Source organism: Nanorana parkeri, unplaced genomic scaffold (assembly GCF_000935625.1).
Source record: "Nanorana parkeri isolate BGI_ZX_2015 unplaced genomic scaffold, ASM93562v1 scaffold1, whole genome shotgun sequence".
Classification (NCBI taxonomy): domain Eukaryota; kingdom Metazoa; phylum Chordata; class Amphibia; order Anura; family Dicroglossidae; genus Nanorana; species Nanorana parkeri.
In genome coordinates, this window is record NW_017306269.1 from 1,941,631 (window position 1) to 1,954,630 (window position 13,000).

Genomic DNA, 13,000 nt, shown 5'->3' on the forward strand with positions numbered 1-13,000 from the left:
CCCCACCCCCATCAATGGATTTTTTTCTTCCCTGATGGCACATTGGGCATATTTCAAGATGACAATGCCAGGATTCATCGGACTCAGATTGTGAAAGAGTGGTTCAGGGAGCATGAGACATCATTGTCACACATGAAGTGGTCACCAGAGTCCACACCTGAACCCCATTGAGAATCTTTGGGATGTGCTGGAGAAGACTTTACGCAGAGGTCCGACTCTCCCATCATCACTACAAGATCTTGGTGACAAATGAATACATCTGAATGGAAATAAATGCTGTGACATTGTATAAGCTTATGAAAATGATACCATGGTGAATGCGTGCCATAATCAGAGCTGAAGGCGTTCCAACAAATATAAGAGCGTGTGACTTTTTTTGGCCAGGCAGTGTATATGGGCAGCAAACTTTCAACTTGGTGGCACTGTAGAAGTCAACATTTGGTTAGATTTGTTGTATTTTCACTGCTAGTATTGCTGTGACGTACTCATTGCCATAACCATGAAGAATTTATCACCGTGTTTGCATACATTATGACCAAGCTTTAGGGTTAGTGTTAGGTCAGGTTCACACCATTTTATTGACCAGATATGGAATGCAGTGCATTGCATTTTGAGCAGTTTTTTTTTTTAGCTTAAAATGGGCCTTCAGGTGCGTTCTGGTGCATTTGTATGCGTTCCAGACCAGACACAATGAGAGATACAGTATTTTTCTGGTCTGGAACGGACTGCGCTGGTGTGAACAGAGGCCAGAAATAGCATAGGGATGCATTTTCTGGAAACAATCTGGTCCGGTCTGGAGATGATCTGGATGTGGTGCAAATGGGCCCTTGGAGGCTACCTTGCCTATAAAGTATATGCCACCCCTAGTAAACCTTTGAACATTCAGGAGTGTTCCCAAGCACTAATATTCCTAGGGATTCGGTACCCTAGACAATTGCTCCACAAATAGACCACTGTACAATCATTAGCCTGGTGCAGACAGACCGACACGTCTAAATGAATTGGATTAGCACTTCGAAAGAGCTAATGTGCCATGCGGTTAATTGTTGTAGGGCTAACAAATCACTCATTGGGGCGGTTTATAAAAAGAAGCAGCGACACATGAGCAGCAATTCTCCAGTTAAGTGACAACAGGTGTCCGCCATAAATAAGTCAACCGCTATGAGGGTGCGAACAGCTGAAATAACTTTCACTTTAAGGCAGTGGTTGATTTAAAAAAACTGTTATTTTGGGAATGTCGCCCCATACCACCAGTCTGCTGGTTAATTGTGTCATTCCGGTTTGGCTATGCAGGAGCTTATATTGCTCCCCTATGAATCTGGCTGAGATCATTGCCGCCGGGGTGGGGGGGGGTACACCAGCCGCCAGTTTTTACTACAGCATGTGGGGTTGGGCCTGCAATGTTCATTGCAGGCCCAATGCAGCGGCACGCTAAAATTCACTGCTTTAGGCCCCATTCACACTGAGCGATATGGGTATTGCGCGTTTTTCCACGCAATTTCGTGCTGAACGGCTTTAATATACATTGCGCGATATTGAGCAACAATGCACATTTTATCACGCTACATAGCGCTTTTTTTGGGCGGGACTTCGTCGCTCCTACATTGGGCTGTAACCAATCAACAGTGATCTTGATGCGACATCATTCTTTCCTTCCATTTTGCAGTGCAAAAGTGACCCTTCTGTAGCGCGAAGTCGCGCAATATCGCCAGTAATGCGTGATTTTGCACGACAGCATAGTCTATTGGAGCCGAATCGCGCGACATCCGCGCAAAAAAAAAAAAAGGATGTACGAGTGACGAGCTACAGGCCACATTGAGCTGTGAGATGTGAACAGCGTCATTGAAATGCATTGGACAAGCCACATAGAGCGATATATGCGCGATTTTACGGCAGAAATCTCGCAATAAAATGGGGTGTGAATGGGGTGTTAAGGGTCCATTCACACCACATCCAGATAACCTCCAGACCAGACTGTTTCCGGACCCAAAATGCATCCCTATACAATTTCTGGTTCCCACAAGCGCAGTCCGTTCCAGACCAGACCAGACAAATACGGTTTGTCCTATTTTGTCCGGTCTCGACTGCATGGAACGCACCTGTAAAACCATTTTAAGCTTAAAAAAAAAATAAAAAAAAAAAAATCCAAATCACTGCAAAAACATGGCAAAAACGCAATTCAGTGATTTGTTCCAGATCTGGTCTGGAAAATGGTGTAAACCCAGCCTGAATGGGCCCGATTTACACCAATGAGCCGTACTGTTGTGTGCTGGCTGAAAATGGATGCATTGAAATGCAGTGAAATGTACTGCGATGCCTGTTAAGGGAAAAAAAAAGAAAAAAATTCACATCAACACAATAATTAAATAAAAACATAAAATGCACATCAATGCACAAGTGGTGCGAATCCAGCCTTAGGGGCCAGGCAGCGTCTCTGCACCCCTCAACCTCCCTGCTGCTAATGTGGAATGGAGATACAGAGAGGAGAGGTCTTTTATTTCCTGTACGTTCATCTCTGTGTGTCAGCACAGCACAGCCTCCCCCATATCGGAAAAGCGCGCTAGAGGAGGATGGGCTGAGAAGAATGTATCTAAGGGCTTTGTTGCTATGGGGTGTGGGTGCTGCAGGCTAGGTGGTAGTATAACGGCATTTCTGATGCTGAGCTACTGATTAATCCAGGGGGTTCTCAACATTTTTTCAGTCATGGCACCCTTTAAAAGTATGCAAAATCTCCAAAATCCATACTAGACCATGTTTCCCAGATACGTGTCTGGCATGAATTTTAAAAAGGAAGATACCACAAAACAAAACAAGGGGTTCCCCTTGACTTCAGAGTCCTCCGTACACATTAGAACACCCATTGACATCAGGGACCCACTTTACATAAGGCATGATGCTGTGCAAAATGTTTAAGGCACCCCTGAGGAAGGCAGAAGGCACCCCAACTGGGGTGCAATGGCACCCCAGTTGGAAGAGTCTGGTCTAATCCTTACCACAGTGCAATAATTAGGCTGCATTAACCCTCAATCTAAAAGGTGGCCATACACCTGCCGATTATCGTACGATAAACATGGGAAATCCCGCGATCGTACGATAATCGGCAGGTGTTTCTACTGTACGGTCGCACGTCTTTTGTCTTCCGAGCACGTTGGAAAACCAGACGAAAATCGTAAGACAAATGCTGCACGGGCCGGTGTGCCCAAGCACACACTGCCCGCTCAGCATTACAGTCATCGGAACCCCTCCCCTCAGCGGAGGGGATGGGGGGATCCAAGATGGGGGGATCGTACGAGCTTTTAATTTGCTTACAGCCATCGCAAGATTAAAGTCGTGCGATGGTTGTAAAGTGTATGGCCAGCTTTGGAGACCCAGCTTCTCAGTCGCTCCCCTCACCTCCCCACATAAACCTTTCAAGTAGCAGTGTGTCATTTGAGTGACAGCTCTGAGTCTGCTGGGGCTGGTGACAATCACATCCAAGATGGCAGCACCCAGCAGCAGTTTTAGGGTTTTGGATGTCTACACAAGGGAGGCTTTTACAGGGGAAAAAAAACTATTCATAAAATACATTAAAATGCACATATAATCTTCTAGACAAGATTTTGTAAATGGCCTGGCGACACCGTCTCTTTAACCATTACTAAAACCCACCCCCCCAGCTATATCCCCCAATCCAATGTATAGCCAAAACTGTTTTTTGGTTTTGGATAGGGTGGTGAAGGGTTAGTAACTCTTTCAGTTTTTACTGCACAGCATAGAGACCCAGTACACTGCAATATCCTCGGGTACAAAGCTTTACTTGGAAACCATGTAACAACTTCCAGCAATCGAGCCAACGCGTTTCGCTCCGTGGCTGCCTTAGTCAAATCAAACTTTGTGTCAGGGTATCACTATGTTGTTTTATACACGTTGCATCTTCGTTGGCCTGAAACTGAACCACAAGATATCGTTTACATTGAGGGGTAGATCAGTAACAGTTATTCTCGTTTTAGGTTTTTATAGCCACCTACGTCACCTTTAAGGAGATTCATCTCCTCTATTTGTCCCGGGGTCACTGGGACAGAACGCGATGGGAAAAATTATTACAATGCCATGTGCGTTGGGCTGCGTTGCTCAACACAGGTCCAATGCAATAACAAGCTGAAATCCATTGTTTCTAGTAGGCCCAGTTTAAACCAATGCTGCACTGGTGTGCAATGGGTATCTCACAGCGTACTGCAATCCATGTTAGGGAAAGCTCCTCCTATTGGCGCTTTGTGCAGCCCTTATTTTGGCAACCAATCTGATCTGTCCCTTCACGTCCTGGAATCTGCAAAAAGTAATCACTCAGCTTGTCTCTTCATTTACACAATTTGGTACAAGAGGTCTCGTCAGCCCCGGGTGCCCAAGCTCTAATAACAACCAAGCACCGTAGCCGACATCAGTCACATGAGTTCCTCCATGATGACAGCTGAAGCATTGGCTGAGAAATGCCCGGCCTGAACTGTCAGAATGCCAGCAGAAGTTACAGAGCGCCCGGGGCAAACCTGATACGTCTGCCGAGGCTTCAGCAAGTAGCTGGGCTGTGCTAGGCAACTCGATCCGTATCCCAGGCCTCGCAAGTAATGTTTGGTCTCGGAAAAGTCAAGATGAGCTCACTAGGGAAACATGAAGCTCAAGTGTTAGCGTACCCTGTGGTCAGGTCGTCGGACCTTCACCCAGCTTAACATTAGCAGTGCGATTGTACTGTACTCGCAGTGTCACAGCAATGCTACGTTACATAGACTGCTAATCTTCCAATTAGAAGTGTAGAAACTATTAGGGGCCCCAATGTACCCTGGCGTAAAGCCATTGCACGTGCAGCGGAGATTCTGACTGTCCAATGTAAGATATACACTGACTGAAGTGCCCATGCGGCATTCTCCAAATGCATCCATTTAAAGTGCTTGAATACCCAAAATGATATTAAAAAAAGAGAACTCCAGAATGTTTTCAAATTAACCCCTTGCAGTGGGGCTCCCCCTGCACTTTATTTTCGACTCTAGACCAAAGCAAGCGCTTAAGCCTCTCCTTAAGCGCTTGCTTTGGTCTGGGGTCGAAAATAAACTCTCGGTTTACGTCTGGCTGCGAGACTGGTCTCCACTGGCTCTTCTCTCCCAGGCACTGGTGGTCTGAGGACCCGTGATGTCATCACATCTAATGCAGCCATTGGACGCAAGGGCACCGAGGGACAACCCACAGCCAGAGTTTGGGGGTGGGGGGGAAAGAGAGACGAGTGATCACTGCCGCAGGACCGAGAATCAGGCGAGTATATCTTCTTTATTTTCGTCCCTAGACCAAAATAATCATTTAACCCTTGCAGGGTAGTATTACTGCAAAGAAAAAAAACTGGAGTTCTTCTTTAAGCTTTGAACGGAGTAGGGAAGGATCTGGACATCTGCCAGGTTTTTATTGCTGCCCATGTCCTCCACTAGGTCATTTTTCCCACCTTTTATAATAACTTGTAAGCACAAGCCCGGGAATGACAGCTGCCAGTGGCAAGATTCCACAGAGGGCAGCGGAATGCAAGTACAGCGTGTAGTGGGCGGGGGTCATAGCCAGCCTGCTATTGGCCACTTCAAATTGTAATAGCCAAACACAGGCTGGCTATGGCACCCGCACACTACTTGCTGTGCCCTCCTCCCAGCGTGGAGGAGAGAGGTAGGGGATCCAACCAACTAATCGATTACGAGAATAGTTGACAACTATTCTCATAATCGATCAGTTGGCTTCAGCCCTAATAATGGTCAGATGAGAAAATATATATATATATGTGTGTGTGTGTATGGATAGCATTCCTGTCCTTTGCCCAATCACAGTGAAGTAACAAGTATGATGTCAGTGCTTTCACTGCTGGTACTTCTCCTTTACTTTCTCTAATATCTCTAATATCACTTAATGTGCCTGCCAGATCTCCTCCAAGCCTCTGTGTAAATTTAGCATCAAGCCTTCATCAGAGGACTAAGGCTCCTTCTCCCATGTTAGCGGGGGAGCACATGGGAATCGAGTACCAGAAGCGGAGGGGCCCACAATGCAGCACAGCATGGGCACAGTGCAGGTCAGATGCACATACATATAATAGGTATTAGATACAGTGATGCTGTGATATTACACGCGTTTCTCCCACATTGATTGCTCTCATAGCTGATTGTACAGAAAGGTCACTCGGGGGCTTCAATGATTGCACACACGGTGCTACAACATGGATGTAATGAACATGACTCCCTATGGGTACACATGTACAAGTTCTACATGTGATGACATATATTCACGGCAAGGATCATCCTCACCATTAGCCCCTCCAGTGACCCAAGCTTTCTGTCATTTTGTAGAAGTACCACTAGAATCTTCCCAACCGGACATTTACGGGTGTGTGGGTTGCCTGGGTCTCAGGTCTATGGCAGCAAAGTGGGGTGGGTGTCCCCCAGGTATGGCAGGCAAGGGGAGGAGACGGTGGAACTCCGGTATGACAGCCAAGCAGGGAGGGGGTTCCTAACAAACCAGCCACGTGAGCCGAGGGGTGGGAGTTGCGTCAGCTATGGCAAGAAAGGGGTGTGGGTGCCCCTCAATTATGAAACACAAACATGGGGCAGGATGGTGCCCCCCCCCCCCAGCTATGGCAGCAAAGAGGTGGCCCCCAGTTATGACACACAAGCATGGGGTGGGATGGTGGCCCCCAGTTATGGCAGCAAAGGGGTGGGAGGTAGCCCACAGTTATGACAGACAAGCATTGGGTGGAATGGTGGCCCCCCCAGCTATGGCAGCAAAGAGGTGGCCCTCAGATATGACAGACAAGCATTGGGTGGGATGGTGGCCCCCCCCCAGCTATCGCAGCAAAGAGGTGGCCCCCAGTCATGACAGACAAGCATGGGTTTCGATGGTGGTCCCCCCAGTTATGGCAGCAAAAGGGGTGGAGGGTAGCCCCCCAGTTATGACAAACAAGCATTGGGTGGAATGGTGGCCCTCCAGCTGTGACAGCAAAAAGGTGGCCCTCAGTTATAACATGCATAGGGGGGGATTGTGCCCCCAGCTATGGCAGCAAAGAGGTGGGGGGTGGCCAACAGTTATGACAGACAAGCATGGGGTGGTGCCCCCCCAGCTATGGCAGCCAAACAGGGGTGCCCGACAGTGGAGTAGAGGGCCCCAGGCATGGCACAGCCCCGGTCCTGTAGCCGGTGATCGTCCCCTCCCCCCTGCTGCGGATACAAAGTATCTCTCGGTGAGAATTCCGCAGGATGCGCTCACAGTTCTGCAGCCCCCACGTGCCGGCCGTATAGTACAGAATAGCGGCGCACTGAGGACAGGCCGGCGCTCTGCTCTCTCTCAGGCGGTGGTGCAGGGTACCTGTTGAAGCAGTGCTCACAGTGGTTGCCTCGCTCGTTGGAAGTCAGTACTGAGGTGTAGGCCGGGCAGGTGAACAACAGCTCCCCCAGACCAAAGTGCCGCAAGGCCTGCATGCCTCGGCCTTTCCCCGGGCTGACGAATCGCTCGATGCCTTCTGAGGGTCCCATAGTGCTTGAGAGAGAAGACCGCTGTGCCGGTGTCTGCGGAGAAATCTGTGTGCAGCTATTAATGTCTGCCGGGGACAGACAGACGGACAGACAGAGGGAGACAGCTGGAGGAGCGGGGAGCCGGGCGGTCCTAGTGCCGCCGGATTACCTGCTGAGCAATCTGAGTCTGTGTGCTCCACTGTACCTGCACTGACATCTCTGTGTGTCCTCCACTGTACCTGCACTGATATGTTTGCGTGTCCTTCACTGGACTTGCACTGATATGTTTGCGTGTCCTTCACTGGACCTGCACTGATATGTTTGCGTGTCTTTCACTGGACCTGCACTGACATGTCAGTATGTCCTCCACTTGACCTGTACTGACATTTCTGTGTGTCCTCCACTGGACCTGTACTGACATGTCTGTGTGTCCTCCACTGTACCTGCACTGACATCTCTTTGTGTCTTCCACTGTGCCTGCACTGACATCTCTGTGTGTCCTCCACTGTACCTACACTGACTTGTCTGTGTGTTCTCCACTGTCAGTGTAGGGGTCGGGTAGGTCAGTGTAGGGGTTGGGTATGTTAGTGCAGGGGTCGGGTAGGTCAGTGTAGGGGTCGGGTAGGTCAGTGTAGGGGTCAGGTAGGTCAGTGTAGGGGTCGGGTAGGTCAGTGTAGGGGTCAGGTATGTCAGTGTAGGGGTCGGGTATGTTAGTGTAGGGGTCGGGTAGGTCAGTGTAGGGGTCGGGTATGTTAGTGCAGGGGTCGGGTAGGTCAGTGTAGGGGTCGGGTAGGTCAGTGTAGGTGCTACTAGGGGCAGCTACGTTCCACGGTCTTTATTTGGTTCCTCATCTGGGAGCACCCCTGTACTATGCCGTATACACGTGCCATAACTTAGACACCCCCCATGATGCAAATATTTCTCAATAGGTGTGCCACCAAATATTGTAGGATGTAGCTCTGTCATTTCCATAGGTCACACACCCAATTTGGATCCCTTCATTGTGCACAGGTGTGTAGATACAAGGTATATACCTGCAGTGCACAGTATATAGGAGGTCACCCAGTATGGTACACAGGTGTGTAGATCTAAGGTATGTACCTGCAGTGTATGGTATACAGGTGTGTAGATCTAAGGTATGTACCTGCAGTGTATGGGAGGTCACCCTGTATGGTACAGGGACAGTAACATGCTATATATAAACATTGGGGAATGTAGAGGGGGTCCCTTATCTCCCGGGTTGCAGATAAGAGGAGGAATGGTATTTCTAGCAGAATGTCCTTACAAGGCCCATAATACCATCATCTTCCTTGTCCAGCGGAGATCACCCAGACTGGGCAGCGCTCCTCTCATCAGTAGGTAGTGGAGGACATGGTTGTCACTCGGCATGCTCAAAGGAACAGGCGATAATCTGGGTGGGGGAAGGGATTCAAGCCAACCGCTACTGTTTACCCAGGAATAAGTCTTGGGGGGTTTGGCTGCTGTCCCCTCTGACATTGGAAGGGGGGCTCGGGGAGCCAGGGGGAAAAATGTTAACACCAAATTCCATCTAAAAATCTTATTCTGAATAGACTGGGGAAGAGTTAAAGCTGAACTCCGGCCTTCCCTTCGGTCTTGCACAGTTGTGCCGGCTCCTCTCCTGGAATTGCTTACTCTGATTTCACTGCACACTGCGAGCTTCTCACAATGTGCAACAGGAGCTGCAGAAAATAGAAACATACAGTGGTTAGAGCGCACTCCTGTAGGACAAACACAGGTGAGAAATGGATCTGCTGGGGGAAGGTGTGCAAAAAACTCCTCAATACAGGGGGAGGAACCCTGTGTAACACAATTCAAGACCAACAAAAAACACGTTTTTGAGGAGCGCGACTACCTATGATAAGAGTAATGGCCCAATGTGCTGAACTTGGAAAAATGTATAACAGTGTGCAATACAGACAACCAAAACTGATTAGTCATATAAAAGGGGACAAATTGATGACTTACAGTTGGGATGTGAGCCTATATGCCCTGGTGTCTCTCACGGAATGTTCTCCACAGTCTGTTTAATGGGATGTCCACAGCTGGCAGGTGGGAAGAGAGTAGGTGTCTGCCCGGACCGGAGTGGGAAAACGAGGTGTCAGCCGATGTCACAAGCTCAGCTGGCCAGGCTGAGCCGCGGCGGCTGAGACGGGAAAGCAGTGAGCCGCGATCCGCTCCATAGCCCCGGACTCTATGCGTGTGGTTACAGTACTAGATGTGGCTGTCAGCGGAGTGCACAAAGATGGACCAGTGCGTGGGATGGTGAGGGATCTGTACGGGGGGATGGATCTTGCTGCCTGCAGGATACGGCTACGCGTTTCGAGGAGATTTCCTCTTTGTCAAGCCACAGAAAGTTACCTTACCAAGCCACAGGCACCTACTCTCTTCCCACCTGCCAGCTGTGGACATCGCATTAAACAGACTGTGGAGAACATTCTGTGAGAGACACCAGGGCATATAGGCTCACATCCCAACTGTAAGTCATCAATTTGTCCCCTTTTATATGACTAATCAGTTTTGGTTGTCTGTATTGCACACTGTTATACATTTTTCCAAGTTCAGCACATTGGGCCATTACTCTTATCATAGGTAGTCGCGCTCCTCAAAAACGGGAAGGAGCTGCAGAAAGTCAGATACATCCCGCTTCATTTCCTGGCTGGAGGACATCCAGCATCATCTAACAGTGTCCTCTCCAGCCTGTTCCTGGTCCACCTGCAATCATGGAGGCTCAGCGTCCGCAGTCGCAGGAATTGTACAGCAATGTTTCTTTCCTCACCGGCCAGATTAGTTCTTCCACATTAAGTATGGTGTGGCCTGCTCAGTCCATTTCCCTATGCTGCCTGGCTAGAGAAGATGTTGCTAGGAGGAGTTTTTCATGCGTTTTTCATGTGCTCCCTATTAAGTCTAAGGGGCCAAAAACACTGGAGCAGTTGCCCATGACAACCAATAGGCTTCTTTCTTCTGTTTGTTCAGTTAAGCTTTGAAAATGAAAGATAGAAGCTGATTGGTTGCCATGGGTAACCTTTGATAAATTACCCTCATTATGTAGCACCAAAAGAAGCACTTGCAGTTTGCCAGCGCCACACCTAGGTGTGAATGGGCCCCATAGCAAATAACGATTCCTATTGTGTGACAGATTGCACAGGTGTGGATGGGGAACAGACCCGACGCAGATCTGCAGTGTATTTTTACTGAATTCCGGTGCTGTTTTATTGCATGCATTTTTGATGGGTTTCCATGTGTTCCAGACCAGAGAAAATGAGACATTTTTTTTGTCTGGTCCAGAACTAGTGTGAACAGAGCCCAGAAATACTATAGGGATACATTGTGATGCTTTTTTTGGTCTGGGAACAAACTGTTCTGGTCTAGACATGGTGTGAATGGGGCCGAAGAGGGCATTTCAGCAGCAGACAGCAACAGCAAACCCGACAGGAATTCAAGTGTTGACATTGTGGATCACCCGCACTCCATACAGCGTGTCGACTTTTAACCCCTTCATGAATGAGCTGGTTTTCCGTTTCTGTTCATAAATGACTGACACACTTTTTACATTTTTGCTGTGTGATTCTTCCACGTCAGTATTAGCTTTCTTACTAAATGTACCCACACATATTATATATTGTTTTTTAGAGGACAGATAGGGCTATATAATTATATCAAAAATGTGTACCTAACGCCTCACTTAGTTTGAATAAAATATAAATGAGGAAAAAAAAACTAGAAGAAAGCACTTTTTTCACAAGTTTTGATTATTTTTTTTAGAAAATTTCTATAATAATTAGAGTATAGAAAATGTATTTATATATCATTTTTATTTTCCTTATTTTGTTTTACACTTTTTTTTTTGTCAGTTTATATCAAGCAGTCACTATGACTGCTTGATAAATTAACTTAAAAAAAAAAAAACTTTGGTTATTATTAGGCTTCTCCAAACTTAGGAACAGCTAATAATAACCTTAGAGACTGATCCTGACAGCATGTCAGATTCAGATCTCACTAAAGGTCTTTGATCGTGCCCAGACGATCAGAAGTGATACATTTTAGGCACATAGATACATTTGGGGGAATTTATAAAAACGGGAGCAAACAGAATCTGGAGCAGTTGCCCATGGCAACCAATCATCGTCTCTCTTCAATTTGCCTAGGTAAGATTTGAAAATGAGAGAGAGAAGCTGATTGGCTGCAGTGCAAATCTGCCCCAGATTTTGTCTGCTCCAGTCTTGATAAATTCCCTCCACTGTATCTCTTTGCCTGAAATGTATCATACAGCTTCATAAGCATTGGGCTATCGAGCTGTTAAATAGTAGAGAGGTGAGTCACTCTGCTACCTCTCTGCTATCTTCATGTAACGGCTTCATTCTTACATTAAAGGAGAACTATGGGGTTAGGGCTTTTCCCCATAGTTCTCCTAAGGGTAACGGGAGGACACAAACAAGCGTCCTCCCATCACCCCAAGCGCTGGAGGATCGGACAGGGGAGGGGGGGAATCCCTGCAGGGAGCCGTGGGTGACAGTCATGACTCTCTGCGCGGATAGATCGAGAGCAGACAAAATCTGGAGCAGCTGTGCATGGCAACCAATCAGCTTCTCTCTTCAGTTTGTTGAGTTAAGATTTTAAAATGAAAGAGAGAAGCTGATTGGTTGCCATGCACAGCTGCTCTAGATTTTGTCTGCTCCAGTTTTGATAAATTCCCTTCTGTGTCCTTAGTCCATGGAGTCATTGTGTGTTATTGTCAAGATCCAGAGCACCCCCAGGTGGCGCTGAAGCCAGGTCCTGCAGTTCCTGTGCTCGCCTGCGGGTGTCTCCAGCAGCCAGGAACTGTCAGGGACCTGCAGCTCCAGTACTCACCTGCGGGTGTGCCCCAGCTTTGAGTGATCATTCCATCACCTGGTACTTCCTGGAAGGGTATTTAAGCCCTCCCTGCAGTCAGGAAGCTGGCTCAGTATTGTGTTGCCTGCACCTGACTGACTCCCCTGTCCTGAGCCCTGCTACCTGAGCCCTGCTACCTGAGCCCTGCTACCTGAGCCCTGCTACCTGAGCCCTGCTACCTATCTGCAAACCTGTCACCGAATCCGGCTTGTTACCTGACCATTCTTCCTGAATCCTGTTCTTGTACCGCGCTGCCCTCCTGTTAACGACCCGGCTTGTACCTGACTACTGTTCCTGTATCCTTCCTGTCTATCTGCAGTCCTGTTACCCCTCCTTATATGTGGTGTGAGGACGCCTGTGCATGGTACCCTGACAATTATGCTGCTGAGGTGCGAACGACAGCATCCTAGCAACCACTGTCCAGAAGGGGGAGAGCGTATTGCCCTTCGACCACTTTCTGTCCGGCGCATTTTCTTACTATTTGCGCACACATGTTAAAATATTAATTTTTGGCTAGAGCTTCAGACCCCCAAACAATGATGTATGTTCTGAAAGCAGAGATCCTGTTGAATAAAAAAAATGCTAGTTGCAATTTTTTTATGTCG

General features: G+C 48.0%; 1 protein-coding gene across 1 annotated transcript in view; it reads right to left on the reverse strand.

Annotated features, from left to right (window-relative positions):
• The window catches only part of SMYD2 (SET and MYND domain containing 2), a 41,297-nt gene extending 33,638 nt beyond the window's left edge, over positions 1 to 7,659 (reverse strand). The window contains 1 exon segment of the mRNA XM_018552505.1: positions 7,360 to 7,659. Within this exon segment, the coding sequence (XP_018408007.1) occupies positions 7,360 to 7,526 (167 nt within the window). The 5' untranslated portion in view covers positions 7,527 to 7,659.
• Between the last annotated feature and the right edge of the window lie 5,341 nt (positions 7,660 to 13,000).